The 18441-nt window shown below is 27.2% G+C and overlaps 2 protein-coding genes across 2 annotated transcripts; both read left to right on the top strand.

Annotated features, from left to right (window-relative positions):
* The first annotated feature begins 5162 nt into the window (after positions 1 to 5162).
* LOC111470560 (probable sphingolipid transporter spinster homolog 2) lies at positions 5163 to 8139 on the top strand. The gene is made up of 15 exons (XM_023116098.1): positions 5163 to 5221; positions 5375 to 5506; positions 5595 to 5696; positions 5780 to 5884; positions 5975 to 6050; positions 6138 to 6212; positions 6303 to 6405; positions 6474 to 6539; positions 6656 to 6722; positions 6837 to 6907; positions 7008 to 7084; positions 7200 to 7313; positions 7414 to 7533; positions 7832 to 7960; positions 8050 to 8139. Exons 1-15 carry the CDS (start codon positions 5163 to 5165, stop codon positions 8137 to 8139), a joined length of 1386 nt encoding a protein of 461 aa, XP_022971866.1.
* Positions 8140 to 14448: 6309 nt separating this feature from the next.
* On the top strand, positions 14449 to 17424 carry LOC111470619 (probable sphingolipid transporter spinster homolog 2). Its single transcript, XM_023116182.1, has 15 exons — positions 14449 to 14507; positions 14661 to 14792; positions 14881 to 14982; positions 15066 to 15170; positions 15261 to 15336; positions 15424 to 15498; positions 15589 to 15691; positions 15760 to 15825; positions 15942 to 16008; positions 16122 to 16192; positions 16293 to 16369; positions 16485 to 16598; positions 16699 to 16818; positions 17117 to 17245; positions 17335 to 17424. The coding sequence occupies exons 1-15, from the start codon at positions 14449 to 14451 to the stop codon at positions 17422 to 17424; spliced, it is 1386 nt and encodes a 461-aa protein (XP_022971950.1).
* Positions 17425 to 18441: the final 1017 nt, after the last annotated feature.

The following is an 18441-nucleotide window of genomic DNA, read 5'->3' as shown; positions in this document are numbered from 1 at the left end:
TTTTACTAGTTCGTAAATATATTTAAATTTACTATATATATTTTTTTAATATTTTCATTCAAATTAAAAATAAAAAATAAACAAATAAAAAATTTAGAATCTCAACCAGAATTAGAAAAGATAAAATATGAATCAAATTCGGTATATATATATATATATGAGAATCTACGTTTCAAAATTAAAAAAATTAAAATCAAAATCTAAACCTAAATAAAATATGCCATAAAAAAAATAAAAAATGAGTTAAAATCAAAATCTATGAATAAAAAATTTACAACTCATTTAAAATTACAAAACATAAAATATAAATAAAAAGTTTATAAATATTCTCATTCCAAAATTACAAAATATAAAATAAAGATTTAAAATCGGTCGAAATAAAAATCTAAACCGTTAAAATTACATAATCAAAATATAAAATATGAATCAAAACATTTAAAATACTAGATTTAAAAGTACAAAAATAAAATATGAATCAAAGATTTAGAACGGGTCGAAATCAATAATACTTTCTCCTATTTATTCTTTTAATTCCTCCGATCTCTGTACACTGTCTTAGCTGTTTTTGCACTCTTCTGAACTCACAAACCATTTATAGTCTTTAGATATCAACTTTTTTTTTTTTGTGTTTTAAACTAATGGCTACTTCTGCTTCCTCCGATGTTAGTTCCAACCAATCTTGGTTCACGCCATTGCGGTACTATTCTTACTTTTCTCGTATTTTGGTTTTTAAATATGATAGCAATATTTGAAATTTGCATCCTTCGTCATCTATGTTTGATTAATCTCTTTAGACTTCAACTCATTTATATTTTTTTTAACTTTAAATCTCTGTTTATTTATTTTATAGACTACTTGTTCTGTTTTGTGTCATCCATTTAATTAATTACATGGATAGAGGAGTTATTTCAAGCAATGGTGTGAATGGAATCCCAAAAACATGTGGTGCCGATGGCATGTGCACATCTGGTTCCGGGATCCAGTAAGATTTATTTGAAGTGCATTTGATAATATTTTATTGTCAATTTGTTGATCTTTTGTAAGATGTTTTTAATGGATTATTATGATTAGGGGACAATTTAAGTTAACCAATTTTGAGGACGGAATTTTATCTTCTGCATTTATGGTTGGACTTCTTCTAGCTTGTCCAATATTCGCGTCATTGTCGAAGAGGTAATCTAAATAATTTTTGAGCATATTGTCGATTATGATTAAGTATAATTTGTTCGACTTGTAATATAATTTAAATTTTGCAGGATAAATCCATTTCGACTCATAGGTGTTGGATTATCTATTTGGACTTTGTCAGTAATTGGATGTGGTTTTTCATTTAATTTCTGGTCGATTGTTGTCTGTCGCATGTGAGTAAACCTCTTTTATTTTTTCCCCTATTCAATCTTTTCTTTTCAACTTGACTCTCATGAATGCAATGCTTTTTCTTCGTAGGATTGTGGGTGTTGGTGAGGCATCGTTTATAAGTCTTGCGGCGCCATTTATTTATGATAATGCACCCGCTCATAAGGTTCATTTCATATTCATCACAATAATATACTAGTAATGTTTTAGCATATCGTCTATATAGTTGAAAACATTTTCTTATTCATCACAATAATATACTACATTGTGTGAGGCCTAGTCTAAGGCCGCTTTCCATGGCTATGTCTACGGTTGCAATTCACATTTTTGGAGATGTGCCATCTTCACCTCTTGTTGGAGTTCTCGAGGTTTGTTCTTTAGAAGTTAAGCTCTATTTGATACGTTTTAAGTTACGTTTTACCAATCAAGTTTTAACAATGGTTTACTCAATTTTGTAGGACCATCTTAACAATTGGAGGAAGACTACTCTCATCCTCACAACCATTTTTTTCCCAGCTGCTATTATATGGTTTATAGGTAAATGTTAGAACACATAGACATATGATACAAATATGACAACACGAACACGTAATTTCTAAAAGTAGGCGACATTAGAGACTGTATCAATCATTAAACATCAAATGAGAATAATGTTGATTCTTTAAGTGGGTGTTTCGTTACCGTTTAATATGTTTTTTTCTTTGAGTTCAACGACATATGGGGCAAGAGATGCATTAATTAGTTGACCTATACTCTAGTGGGCAGTATTCTTGTTTTTTTATGAATATTCATGAGTTATTTTTCTTTCATCTTTGAAAACATGTCATAATTAGATCGTAATGTTCATGCATGTTCATGTTGATATCGACACTATGTTTGAGTATCTGTCTTTTATTAGAAAAGAATAAATATTGATTATTATATTGGTACATTTTTTCTTTTCAGAGTGTTTTTTGATGATATAAATGAAGAGGATGTGCAACAAGGCACAATTAATGGATTGAAAGCAAGACATTCCTTAAAAACAAAAAAATTATCTCAAACAATTCGAAGTTCTTCACTAGTGTAGAGTCTTTTACTTAATTTTTTAGAGTATGATTGCAATATTTTTATTGTAAATATTTATTTTTTCAATTATGAGGAGAATAGAGTTGAAAAGCATTAGATTTTATTTTATTTTATTTATTTATGGTTATTTTTTCAGGATTAAATTGACTATTTTGTTATAAATTTATTTGATTTAGATTTGATATTTATATTTCCCTGGTTTAAAATTTTCAATAAAATTCATAAACTTTCAATTATTAGGATAATAAATAAATAAATAATTTAAGTTAACAAAATCTATTTTAAATTAAATTTATTGGTTGGAATAACTAAATTTATAATAGTTTAATCTTTTTTCGAATTATATAAATTCAATTAAAATAATAAATAAAATTATATAAACTTAATTAAAATAATAAATAAATATGCTAAATCTTCTAATCATATAAACAAGTAAAATAATAAAAAAATAAATAAAATTGGCCTACCATTCATATAAATTCAGGTAAAATAATAAAATAAATAAATAAATAAATTTTTAATAGCCTAATCCAAATCAATTTAGATTTTTTCTCTTATTACAAATTATAGAAATTAAATATTATATGGAGAAATTAAATATAAAAAATAGGAGAAACATTTGTAAATTAAATATCATAATTTGAATCTAATTAAAACAAATTAGGAGGAACACTTTGTAAATTAAAAATTAATAAAAATAGGTCATTCATTTCATCAATTATTATATTAGAACGTGGGTAATGGCGTGAACGAGATTTAGAAAACTTGTTGTGGTGATAATAGATGCACATTTGATTCTCGAATACAATAGATTGATTTTATTGATTATTATCTAATGTTACGAGAGTATCTAACGCCGCTATGTTGGATCAATTACATGGATAGAGGGGTCATTGCCAATATAATGGGTTGTAAATAGACAATTTTGCACCATTCTAAACAATTACAAAGAGTGGAAAAGCATCCGGTTTTGACCGTTCTTTTTATAATTTAATTCATTTACATACTAATTTTTTGATGATAAGTATTTTTGAGAGAATATAAAAATAATATTGTATTCTAAATTTATTTGATCGATATAGATATTTCTTAAATTTAAAATTTTCAATAAAATTCATAAATTTCAATTATTAGAACCATTATTATTATAGGATAAATAAATAAATAATTTAAGTGAGCAAAATCTATTTTAAATTAAATTAATGGAGCAAAATCTATTTTAAATTAAATTGATGGCTTGTTAATAAAACCTATTTTTTTCCGATTAATCATATAAGCCTAGTAAAATAATAATTAAATAAATAAGCATAAATAAAAATAATAAATTTCTCTCCCCAATAAAAAAATAAGAAAATAAATAAATAAACAATAGTCTTTATCTTCTCTCTCCTATTTCATTTATTTAATTTTTGAGTTAAATTTTAAAAAAATTAATTGGTTTATATTCAATTAAATTTTATATTTGAAGAAATTCTAATTTTTTAATTTAATTTTTTTATCAATAAATTCGGAGAGTAGAAAAAATGTAATTTAAAAATATTATTAGATGTAATATTAAAGTAACCTAATTCTTAAATTTTGTGGAAAATGGATGGGGTTTAGAAAAATTAAAAATGATTAAATTTGTAATTAAAAAAAAATGCATGAACTAAATTTATATTATTTAAAACCAAAACCGAACTAATTCTTTTTTTTAAGAAAATTAACCGAATTAAATACAAACTCAACCTCTTATAATTTTAGTTAGGTTGGTTTAAATTTTCGAATCAAATACAAACTCAACCCAACTCTTATAAGTTTAGTTAGGTTGGTTTAGATTTTCGGGTTGAATGTACACCCCTATCTCACACGAAACAAGAGGAGATCAATAATTTTAGTTAGGTCGGTTCAGGTTGTCGGGTTGAATGTACACCACTATCTCACACGAAACAAAAAGAGACCAATTTGATTGTTAAAATCAAGAACAACCTACTCGAAACAAATGATGTTTGATTTTCATTTTTGACATTTCAAAAAAAATTTAGCTTCAATTCATATGAAAGCTCTAATTTCAACTTTGACCCCTACCAACTAAGTTAATACTTCCTTTTTTACTAGTTCATAAATATATTTAAATTTACCATATATATTTTTTTAATATTTTCATTCAAATTACAAATAAAAAATAAACAAATTTTAAAATTAGAAAAAATAAAATATGAATAAAAAATTTAGAAGCTCAAAAATTAGAAAAGATAAAATATGAATCAAATTCAAAAGTTTCAAAATTAGAAAAATTAAAATCAAAATCTAAACATAAATAAAATATGCATAAAAAAAATAAAAAAAGAGTTAAAATCAAAATCTAAAATATGAATAAAAAATTTACAACTCATTTAAAATTACAAAACATAAAATATAAATAAAAAATTAATAAATATTCTTATTACAAAATTACAAAATATAAAATCAAGATTTAAAATGGGTCGAAATAAAAATATAAACGGTTGAAATTACATAATCAAAATTATGAGATATAAAATATGAATCAAAGATTTAAAATTACAAAAATAAAATATGAATCAAATATTTAGAACGGGCCGAAATCAATCATACTTTCCCCTATTTATTCTTGTAATTCCTCTGCTCTCTCATCTTCAAATCGTACACTGTCGTTAGTTCTTTTAGCACTCTTCTGAACTCACAAACCCTTTACAGTCTTCAGATATCAAACTTTTTTTTTTTTGTGTTTTAAACTAATGGCTACTTCTGCTTCCTCCGATGTTAGTTCCAACCAATCTTGGTTCACGCCATTGCGGTACTATTCTTACTTTTCTCGTATTTTGGTTTTTAAATATGATAGCAATATTTGAAATTTCCATCCTTCGTCATCTATGTTTGATTAATCTCTTTAGATTTCAACTCATTTATATTTTTTTTAACTTTAAATCTCTGTTTATTTATTTTATAGACTACTTGTTCTGTTTTGTGTCATCCATTTAATTAATTACATGGATAGAGGAGTTATTTCAAGCAATGGTGTGAATGGAATCCCAAAAACATGTGGTGCCGATGGCACGTGCACATCTGGTTCCGGGATCGAGTAAGATTTATTTGAAGTGCATTTGATAATATTTTATTGTCATTTGTTGATCTTTTTAAAGATGTTTTTAATGGATTATTATGATTAGGGGACAATTTAAGTTAACCAATTTTGAGGACGGAATTTTATCTTCGGCATTTATGGTTGGACTTCTTCTAGCTTGTCCAATATTCGCGTCATTGTCGAAGAGGTAATCTAAATAATTGTTGAGCATATTGTCGATTATGATTAAGTATAATTTGTTCGACTTGTAATATAATTTAAATTTTGCAGGATAAATCCATTTCGACTCATAGGTGTTGGATTATCTATTTGGACTTTGTCAGTAATTGGATGTAGTTTTTCATTTAATTTCTGGTCGATTGTTGTCTGTCGCATGTGAGTAAACCTCTTTTATTTTTTCCCCTGTTCAATCTTTTCTTTTCAACTTTTTATGACTCTCATGAATGCAATGCTTTTTCTTCGTAGGATTGTGGGTGTTGGTGAGGCATCGTTTATAAGTCTTGCGGCGCCATTTATTTATGATAATGCACCCGCTCATAAGGTTCATTTCATATTCATCACAATAATACACTAGTAATGTTTTAGCATATCGTCTATATAGTTGAAAACATTTTCTTATTTGCTACAGAGGACCGGTTGGATAGCAATATTGTATATGTGCATGCCTACGGGTTATGCAATTGGCTATCTTTACGGTGGATTTGTAAGTTCTTATTTATTTGGATAACTAGTTTACATCATACTCCTAATTAGATATTTGTGTAGTTAAATAACTTTAACTTTTAATTGATAGGTTGGTGAACGTCTAGGTTGGCGCTATGCATTTTGGGGCGAGGCAATATTAATGTTTCCGTTTGCAATTCTTGGTTTTGTTGTCGAGCCTCTCCAATACAAGGGTAAGGATCGAACTTATATCATACAATAATTTTTGTGCCACCTCTAACTAAACTATTTGTGGATGTAGGTTTTCCTCCTCGGGAGACGGTTAACGCATCATTACCTGTCGATACAGCTACCTCATTAGTTAAAGGTACTTATCTTCTGCTTCCGTCTCTTGCTTTTCTTGTGCATGTTGTGCATGTTGTGCATGTTCATGTTTACAAGTCATAACAATTTTTTTTTTTTTTTGTTTGTATATGAAATTAGATTTGAAAACTAAAGATGGAACATCTCGTAAGGATTTACCAGAGAACGGGGTGGAGAGTTCCTCCAAGTAAGCAACTCATTGTAGCAATGTCATTTTCAAATTAGATTATAAGAACGTTGCATTTGTATTTTGCTAGAATATGATTTAATTTTTTTTTTTTTTTTTCATAACTTATGACAGTTCTTCACCTCAATTCTTGAAAGATTTGAAAGCACTTCTGGTCGATAAGGTTTTTGTGGTCAATGTTTTAGGTATGTCTTTTATTTAATTTATCATACTTTGAATTTTCAAGTAAGGATCATATAACATCTATATTTTGGATATAAATATTTTCAATTATATTTTGTTCAGGTTTTGTAGTATATACGTTTGTGATCGGTGCATACTCATATTGGGGCCCCAAAGCAGGCTATAGCATTTATCAAATGGTAAACTATTTATCTCAATAAATTTTTTTTTTTTTTTTGAAGACGAACCATGCTTAAGATATAAACTTGAAAGGTTAAAAATAATGAATAATTGAATTGGAACATTTTTTTACAGAAAAATGCAGATATGATTTTTGGAGGCATCACTGTCGTTTGTGGAATTATTGGAACAATAACAGGAGGCTATGCTTTAGATTACCTAGGCACAACTATTCCTAATGCTTTTAAGGTAATTTTATTTGTTATTCGAAAGATTTTATTTGTTGAATAATTTTTACAGTGTCGTGATATATTTGAATAATGTAATTATTCTTAAATTTCAATTGTAGCTTCTTTCTAGTACAACGTTTATTGGAGCAGCGTTTTGCTTTGGTGCATTTTGCTTCAAAAACATGTATGCCTTCCTAGTTTTTTTCTCAGTTGGCGAGTTGCTGCTGTTTGCAACACAGGTATATTCTTCAAAAACATAAAAAATGTTCTATGCTATAAGTATCTCCTAATTGACATGACATTAGTAAGGATATGACCACCGATATTTATAAGGAGATCGATTTTTGGAGTATATAAAAACCTAGCCAATTGTAAACTTCAATGAAGAGTCAAATTAAGAAAGTTTATTAGATAGTAATTTCGTATTAGTTTGTCGAGGAACTCTCTAAGGTGTACTCTCCATCAAACCCACTCATATTTTAGTCTATATTTAATATTTTTGTATCGATTCTTTAGCTAATTACTTTTACATCGCAGGGTCCGGTAAACTTTGTATGCCTACATTGTGTGAGGCCTAGTCTAAGGCCGCTTTCCATGGCTATGTCTACGGTTGCAATTCACATTTTTGGAGATGTGCCATCTTCACCTCTTGTTGGAGTTCTCGAGGTTTGTTCTTTAGAAGTTAAGCTCTATTTGATTTTGAGTTAAAAGTTTTAATAATCAAATTTTTAACAATGGTTTACTCAACATTGTAGGACCATCTTAACAATTGGAGGAAGACTACACTCATTCTCACCACCATTTTTTTCCCGGCTGCAATTATATGGTTTATAGGTAAACGTTAGAACACATAGACATATGACACGAATATGATAACACGAATACGAAATTTCTAAACGTATGCCACATTAGAGATGGTACTGTTAAACATCGAATGAGAATACTGTTGATTCTTTAAGTGTGTTTCGTTACCGTTTAATTTGTTTTTTCTTTTGAGTTCAACGACGGCAAGAGATGCGTTAATTAGTTGACCTATGCTCCAGTGGGCATTACTTTCGTTTTTTATGGATATCGATGAGTTGTCTTTTTTATCATCCTTTAAAACATGTCAACTAAATCGTAATGTTCGTGCATGTCTATGTTGATATCGATACTATGTTTGAGTATATATGTGTTCTATTAAAAAAGGATAAATGTTGATTATTATATTGACACGTTTTTTTTTTTTTTCTTTTCAACGACAGGAGTGTTTTTTGATGATGTAAATGAAGAAGATATGCAACAAGGCACAATTACTGGATCGAGAGTAAGACCTCCCTCGAAAACAAAAAAATTATCTCAAACAAATTTAGGTTCTACACAAGTTTAGGGTCTTTTTTATTTTATTTATTTACGGTACTCTTTTATGATTAAGAGACTATTTTGTTATAAATTATTTTTAGTTTGATATTGGTATTCTTCATTTAAAATTTTCAATAAAATTAAAAAACTTTCAACTATTAGAAAAATAAATAAATAATTTAATTTGTCATAATTTAATTTTATTTAATTTGATATTTGTATTTCTTCTGTTTAAATTTTTTAATAAAATTGATAAACTTCCCATTATTCTAGAATAAGTACTATTATATGTTAAATAAATAAATAATTTAAGTTAGCAAAATTTGTTTTAAATTAATTTAATTTAGCAAAATTTTTAATAATTTAAGAGATCAATAATTTTAGTTAGGTCGGTTCAGGTTGTCGGGTTGAATGTACACCACTATCTCACACGAAACAAAAAAAAGACCAATTTAAATGTTAAAATCAAGCACAAGCTACTCGAAACAACATATATGTTTGATTTTCATTTTTGACATTTCAAAAAAATTTAGTTTCCACTGGTATGAAATTGGTATAAGAGATATAATTTCAACTTGGACCCCTAACAACTAAATTAATATTCTTTTTACTAGTTCGTAAATATATTTAAATTTACTATATATATTTTTTTAATATTTTCATTCAAATTAAAAATAAAAAATAAACAAATAAAAAATTTAGAATCTCAACCAGAATTAGAAAAGATAAAATATGAATCAAATTCGGTATATATATATATATGAGAATCTACGTTTCAAAATTAAAAAAATTAAAATCAAAATCTAAACCTAAATAAAATATGCCATAAAAAAAATAAAAAACGAGTTAAAATCAAAATCTATGAATAAAAAATTTACAACTCATTTAAAATTACAAAACATAAAATATAAATAAAAAGTTTATAAATATTCTCATTCCAAAATTACAAAATATAAAATAAAGATTTAAAATCGGTCGAAATAAAAATCTAAACCGTTAAAATTACATAATCAAAATATAAAATATGAATCAAAACATTTAAAATACTAGATTTAAAAGTACAAAAATAAAATATGAATCAAAGATTTAGAACGGGCCGAAATCAATAATACTTTCTCCTATTTATTCTTTTAATTCCTCCAATCTCTAATCATCAAATCGTACACTGTCGTTAGCTGTTTTTGCACTCTTCTGAACTCACAAACCCTTTATAGTCTTTAGATATCAACTTTTTTTTTTTTGTGTTTTAAACTAATGGCTACTTCTGCTTCCTCCGATGTTAGTTCCAACCAATCTTGGTTCACGCCATTGTGGTACTATTCTTACTTTTCTCGTATTTTGGTTTTAAAATATGATAGCAATATTTGAAATTTGCATCCTTCGTCATCTATGTTTGATTAATCTCTTTAGACTTCAACTCATTTATATTTTTTTTAACTTTAAATCTCTGTTTATTTATTTTATAGACTACTTGTTCTGTTTTGTGTCATCCATTTAATTAATTACATGGATAGAGGAGTTATTTCAAGCAATGGTGTGAATGGAATCCCAAAAACATGTGGTGCCGATGGCATGTGCACATCTGGTTCCGGGATCCAGTAAGATTTATTTGAAGTGCATTTGATAATATTTTATTGTCAATTTGTTGATCTTTTGTAAGATGTTTTTAATGGATTATTATGATTAGGGGACAATTTAAGTTAACCAATTTTGAGGACGGAATTTTATCTTCTGCATTTATGGTTGGACTTCTTCTAGCTTGTCCAATATTCGCGTCATTGTCGAAGAGGTAATCTAAATAATTTTTGAGCATATTGTCGATTATGATTAAGTATAATTTGTTCGACTTGTAATATAATTTAAATTTTGCAGGATAAATCCATTTCGACTCATAGGTGTTGGATTATCTATTTGGACTTTGTCAGTAATTGGATGTGTTTTTCATTTAATTTCTGGTCGATTGTTGTCTGTCGCATGTGAGTAAACCTCTTTTATTTTTTCCCCTATTCAATCTTTTCTTTTCAACTTGACTCTCATGAATGCAATGCTTTTTCTTCGTAGGATTGTGGGTGTTGGTGAGGCATCGTTTATAAGTCTTGCGGCGCCATTTATTTATGATAATGCACCCGCTCATAAGGTTCATTTCATATTCATCACAATAATATATTAGTAATGTTTTAGCATATCGTCTATATAGTTGAAAACATTTTCTTATTCATCACAATAATATACTACATTGTGTGAGGCCTAGTCTAAGGCCGCTTTCCATGGCATTTTCTTATTCATCACAATAATATACTACATTGTGTGAGGCCTAGTCTAAGGCCGCTTTCCATGGCTATGTCTACGATTGCAATTCACATTTTTGGAGATGTGCCATCTTCACCTCATGTTGGAGTTCTCGAGGTTTGTTCTTTAGAAGTTAAGCTCTATTTGATACGTTTTAAGTTACGTTTTACCAATCAAGTTTTAACAATGGTTTACTCAATTTTGTAGGACCATCTTAACAATTGGAGGAAGACTACTCTCATCCTCACAACCATTTTTTTCCCAGCTGCTATTATATGGTTTATAGGTAAATGTTAGAACACATAGACATATGATACAAATATGACAACACGAACACGTAATTTCTAAAAGTAGGCGACATTAGAGACTGTATCAATCATTAAACATCAAATGAGAATAATGTTGATTCTTTAAGTGGGTGTTTCGTTACCGTTTAATATGTTTTTTTCTTTGAGTTCAACGACATATGGGGCAAGAGATGCATTAATTAGTTGACCTATACTCTAGTGGGCAGTATTCTTGTTTTTTTATGAATATTCATGAGTTATTTTTCTTTCATCTTTGAAAACATGTCATAATTAGATCGTAATGTTCATGCATGTTCATGTTGATATCGACACTATGTTTGAGTATCTGTCTTTTATTAGAAAAGAATAAATATTGATTATTATATTGGTACATTTTTTCTTTTCAGAGTGTTTTTTGATGATATAAATGAAGAGGATGTGCAACAAGGCACAATTAATGGATTGAAAGCAAGACATTCCTTAAAAACAAAAAAATTATCTCAAACAATTCGAAGTTCTTCACTAGTGTAGAGTCTTTTACTTAATTTTTTAGAGTATGATTGCAATATTTTTATTGTAAATATTTATTTTTTCAATTATGAGGAGAATAGAGTTGAAAAGCATTAGATTTTATTTTATTTTATTTATTTATGGTTATTTTTTCAGGATTAAATTGACTATTTTGTTATAAATTTATTTGATTTAGATTTGATATTTATATTTCCCTGGTTTAAAATTTTCAATAAAATTCATAAACTTTCAATTATTAGGATAATAAATAAATAAATAATTTAAGTTAACAAAATCTATTTTAAATTAAATTTATTGGTTGGAATAACTAAATTTATAATAGTTTAATCTTTTTTCGAATTATATAAATTCAATTAAAATAATAAATAAAATTATATAAACTTAATTAAAATAATAAATAAATATGCTAAATCTTCTAATCATATAAACAAGTAAAATAATAAAAAAATAAATAAAATTGGCCTACCATTCATATAAATTCAGGTAAAATAATAAAATAAATAAATAAATAAATTTTTAATAGCCTAATCCAAATCAATTTAGATTTTTTCTCTTATTACAAATTATAGAAATTAAATATTATATGGAGAAATTAAATATAAAAAATAGGAGAAACATTTGTAAATTAAATATCATAATTTGAATCTAATTAAAACAAATTAGGAGGAACACTTTGTAAATTAAAAATTAATAAAAATAGGTCATTCATTTCATCAATTATTATATTAGAACGTGGGTAATGGCGTGAACGAGATTTAGAAAACTTGTTGTGGTGATAATAGATGCACATTTGATTCTCGAATACAATAGATTGATTTTATTGATTATTATCTAATGTTACGAGAGTATCTAACGCCGCTATGTTGGATCAATTACATGGATAGAGGGGTCATTGCCAATATAATGGGTTGTAAATAGACAATTTTGCACCATTCTAAACAATTACAAAGAGTGGAAAAGCATCAGGTTTTGACCGTTCTTTTTATAATTTAATTCATTTACATACTAATTTTTTGATGATAAGTATTTTTGAGAGAATATAAAAATAATATTGTATTCTAAATTTATTTGATCGATATAGATATTTCTTAAATTTAAAATTTTCAATAAAATTCATAAATTTCAATTATTAGAACCATTATTATTATATGATAAATAAATAAATAATTTAAGTGAGCAAAATCTATTTTAAATTAAATTGATGGCTTGTTAATAAAACCTATTTTTTTCCGATTAATCATATAAGCCTAGTAAAATAATAATTAAATAAATAAGCATAAATAAAAATAATAAATTTCTCTCCCCAATAAAAAAATAAGAAAATAAATAAATAAACAATAGTCTTATCTTCTCTCTCCTATTTCATTTATTTAATTTTTGAGTTAAATTTTAAAAAAATTAATTGGTTTATATTCAATTAAATTTTATATTTGAAGAAATTCTAATTTTTTAATTTAATTTTTTTATCAATAAATTCGGAGAGTAGAAAAAATGTAATTTAAAAATATTATTAGATGTAATATTAAAGTAACCTAATTCTTAAATTTTGTGGAAAATGGATGGGGTTTAGAAAAATTAAAAATGATTAAATTTGTAATTAAAAAAAAATGCATGAACTAAATTTATATTATTTAAAACCAAAACCGAACTAATTCTTTTTTTTAAGAAAATTAACCGAATTAAATACAAACTCAACCTCTTATAATTTTAGTTAGGTTGGTTTAAATTTTCGAATCAAATACAAACTCAACCCAACTCTTATAAGTTTAGTTAGGTTGGTTTAGATTTTCGGGTTGAATGTACACCCCTATCTCACACGAAACAAGAGGAGATCAATAATTTTAGTTAGGTCGGTTCAGGTTGTCGGGTTGAATGTACACCACTATCTCACACGAAACAAAAAGAGACCAATTTGATTGTTAAAATCAAGAACAACCTACTCGAAACAAATGATGTTTGATTTTCATTTTTGACATTTCAAAAAAAATTTAGCTTCAATTCATATGAAAGCTCTAATTTCAACTTTGACCCCTACCAACTAAGTTAATACTTCCTTTTTTACTAGTTCATAAATATATTTAAATTTACCATATATATTTTTTTAATATTTTCATTCAAATTACAAATAAAAAATAAACAAATTTTAAAATTAGAAAAAATAAAATATGAATAAAAAATTTAGAAGCTCAAAAATTAGAAAAGATAAAATATGAATCAAATTCAAAAGTTTCAAAATTAGAAAAATTAAAATCAAAATCTAAACATAAATAAAATATGCATAAAAAAAATAAAAAAAGAGTTAAAATCAAAATCTAAAATATGAATAAAAAATTTACAACTCATTTAAAATTACAAAACATAAAATATAAATAAAAAATTAATAAATATTCTTATTACAAAATTACAAAATATAAAATCAAGATTTAAAATGGGTCGAAATAAAAATATAAACGGTTGAAATTACATAATCAAAATTATGAGATATAAAATATGAATCAAAGATTTAAAATTACAAAAATAAAATATGAATCAAATATTTAGAACGGGCCGAAATCAATCATACTTTCCCCTATTTATTCTTGTAATTCCTCCGCTCTCTCATCTTCAAATCGTACACTGTCGTTAGTTCTTTTAGCACTCTTCTGAACTCACAAACCCTTTACAGTCTTCAGATATCAAACTTTTTTTTTTTTGTGTTTTAAACTAATGGCTACTTCTGCTTCCTCCGATGTTAGTTCCAACCAATCTTGGTTCACGCCATTGCGGTACTATTCTTACTTTTCTCGTATTTTGGTTTTTAAATATGATAGCAATATTTGAAATTTCCATCCTTCGTCATCTATGTTTGATTAATCTCTTTAGATTTCAACTCATTTATATTTTTTTTAACTTTAAATCTCTGTTTATTTATTTTATAGACTACTTGTTCTGTTTTGTGTCATCCATTTAATTAATTACATGGATAGAGGAGTTATTTCAAGCAATGGTGTGAATGGAATCCCAAAAACATGTGGTGCCGATGGCACGTGCACATCTGGTTCCGGGATCGAGTAAGATTTATTTGAAGTGCATTTGATAATATTTTATTGTCATTTGTTGATCTTTTTAAAGATGTTTTTAATGGATTATTATGATTAGGGGACAATTTAAGTTAACCAATTTTGAGGACGGAATTTTATCTTCGGCATTTATGGTTGGACTTCTTCTAGCTTGTCCAATATTCGCGTCATTGTCGAAGAGGTAATCTAAATAATTGTTGAGCATATTGTCGATTATGATTAAGTATAATTTGTTCGACTTGTAATATAATTTAAATTTTGCAGGATAAATCCATTTCGACTCATAGGTGTTGGATTATCTATTTGGACTTTGTCAGTAATTGGATGTGGTTTTTCATTTAATTTCTGGTCGATTGTTGTCTGTCGCATGTGAGTAAACCTCTTTTATTTTTTCCCCTGTTCAATCTTTTCTTTTCAACTTTTTATGACTCTCATGAATGCAATGCTTTTTCTTCGTAGGATTGTGGGTGTTGGTGAGGCATCGTTTATAAGTCTTGCGGCGCCATTTATTTATGATAATGCACCCGCTCATAAGGTTCATTTCATATTCATCACAATAATACACTAGTAATGTTTTAGCATATCGTCTATATAGTTGAAAACATTTTCTTATTTGCTACAGAGGACCGGTTGGATAGCAATATTGTATATGTGCATGCCTACGGGTTATGCAATTGGCTATCTTTACGGTGGATTTGTAAGTTCTTATTTATTTGGATAACTAGTTTACATCATACTCCTAATTAGATATTTGTGTAGTTAAATAACTTTAACTTTTAATTGATAGGTTGGTGAACGTCTAGGTTGGCGCTATGCATTTTGGGGCGAGGCAATATTAATGTTTCCGTTTGCAATTCTTGGTTTTGTTGTCGAGCCTCTCCAATACAAGGGTAAGGATCGAACTTATATCATACAATAATTTTTGTGCCACCTCTAACTAAACTATTTGTGGATGTAGGTTTTCCTCCTCGGGAGACGGTTAACGCATCATTACCTGTCGATACAGCTACCTCATTAGTTAAAGGTACTTATCTTCTGCTTCCGTCTCTTGCTTTTCTTGTGCATGTTGTGCATGTTGTGCATGTTCATGTTTACAAGTCATAACAATTTTTTTTTTTTTTTGTTTGTATATGAAATTAGATTTGAAAACTAAAGATGGAACATCTCGTAAGGATTTACCAGAGAACGGGGTGGAGAGTTCCTCCAAGTAAGCAACTCATTGTAGCAATGTCATTTTCAAATTAGATTATAAGAACGTTGCATTTGTATTTTGCTAGAATATGATTTAATCTTTTTTTTTTTTTTCATAACTTATGACAGTTCTTCACCTCAATTCTTGAAAGATTTGAAAGCACTTCTGGTCGATAAGGTTTTTGTGGTCAATGTTTTAGGTATGTCTTTTATTTAATTTATCATACTTTGAATTTTCAAGTAAGGATCATATAACATCTATATTTTGGATATAAATATTTTCAATTATATTTTGTTCAGGTTTTGTAGTATATACGTTTGTGATCGGTGCATACTCATATTGGGGCCCCAAAGCAGGCTATAGCATTTATCAAATGGTAAACTATTTATCTCAATAAATTTTTTTTTTTTTTTTGAAGACGAACCATGCTTAAGATATAAACTTGAAAGGTTAAAAATAATGAATAATTGAATTGGAACATTTTTTTACAGAAAAATGCAGATATGATTTTTGGAGGCATCACTGTCGTTTGTGGAATTATTGGAACAATAACAGGAGGCTATGCTTTAGATTACCTAGGCACAACTATTCCTAATGCTTTTAAGGTAATTTTATTTGTTATTCGAAAGATTTTATTTGTTGAATAATTTTTACAGTGTCGTGATATATTTGAATAATGTAATTATTCTTAAATTTCAATTGTAGCTTCTTTCTAGTACAACGTTTATTGGAGCAGCGTTTTGCTTTGGTGCATTTTGCTTCAAAAACATGTATGCCTTCCTAGTTTTTTTCTCAGTTGGCGAGTTGCTGCTGTTTGCAACACAGGTATATTCTTCAAAAACATAAAAAATGTTCTATGCTATAAGTATCTCCTAATTGACATGACATTAGTAAGGATATGACCACCGATATTTATAAGGAGATCGATTTTTGGAGTATATAAAAACCTAGCCAATTGTAAACTTCAATGAAGAGTCAAATTAAGAAAGTTTATTAGATAGTAATTTCGTATTAGTTTGTCGAGGAACTCTCTAAGGTGTACTCTCCATCAAACCCACTCATATTTTAGTCTATATTTAATATTTTTGTATCGATTCTTTAGCTAATTACTTTTACATCGCAGGGTCCGGTAAACTTTGTATGCCTACATTGTGTGAGGCCTAGTCTAAGGCCGCTTTCCATGGCTATGTCTACGGTTGCAATTCACATTTTTGGAGATGTGCCATCTTCACCTCTTGTTGGAGTTCTCGAGGTTTGTTCTTTAGAAGTTAAGCTCTATTTGATTTTGAGTTAAAAGTTTTAATAATCAAATTTTTAACAATGGTTTACTCAACATTGTAGGACCATCTTAACAATTGGAGGAAGACTACACTCATTCTCACCACCATTTTTTTCCCGGCTGCAATTATATGGTTTATAGGTAAACGTTAGAACACATAGACATATGACACGAATATGATAACACGAATACGAAATTTCTAAACGTATGCCACATTAGAGATGGTACTGTTAAACATCGAATGAGAATACTGTTGATTCTTTAAGTGTGTTTCGTTACCGTTTAATTTGTTTTTTCTTTTGAGTTCAACGACGGCAAGAGATGCGTTAATTAGTTGACCTATGCTCCAGTGGGCATTACTTTCGTTTTTTATGGATATCGATGAGTTGTCTTTTTTATCATCCTTTAAAACATGTCAACTAAATCGTAATGTTCGTGCATGTCTATGTTGATATCGATACTATGTTTGAGTATATATGTGTTCTATTAAAAAAGGATAAATGTTGATTATTATATTGACACGTTTTTTTTTTTTTTCTTTTCAACGACAGGAGTGTTTTTTGATGATGTAAATGAAGAAGATATGCAACAAGGCACAATTACTGGATCGAGAGTAAGACCTCCCTCGAAAACAAAAAAATTATCTCAAACAAATTTAGGTTCTACACAAGTTTAGGGTCTTTTTTATTTTATTTATTTACGGTACTCTTTTATGATTAAGAGACTATTTTGTTATAAATTATTTTTAGTTTGATATTGGTATTCTTCATTTAAAATTTTCAATAAAATTAAAAAACTTTCAACTATTAGAAAAATAAATAAATAATTTAATTTGTCATAATTTAATTTTATTTAATTTGATATTTGTATTTCTTCTGTTTAAATTTTTTAATAAAATTGATAAACTTCCCATTATTCTAGAATAAGTACTATTATATGTTAAATAAATAAATAATTTAAGTTAGCAAAATTTGTTTTAAATTAATTTAAGTTAGCAAAATTTTTAATAATTTAAGAGATCAATAATTTTAGTTAGGTCGGTTCAGGTTGTCGGGTTGAATGTACACCACTATCTCACACGAAACAAAAAAAAGACCAATTTAAATGTTAAAATCAAGCACAAGCTACTCGAAACAACATATATGTTTGATTTTCATTTTTGACATTTC

The sequence above is a fragment of the Cucurbita maxima genome, unplaced genomic scaffold, assembly GCF_002738345.1.
Source record: "Cucurbita maxima cultivar Rimu unplaced genomic scaffold, Cmax_1.0 Cma_Scf00046, whole genome shotgun sequence".
NCBI classification, from domain to species: domain Eukaryota; kingdom Viridiplantae; phylum Streptophyta; class Magnoliopsida; order Cucurbitales; family Cucurbitaceae; genus Cucurbita; species Cucurbita maxima.
This window is presented reverse-complemented; position numbering and strand designations above follow the sequence as displayed.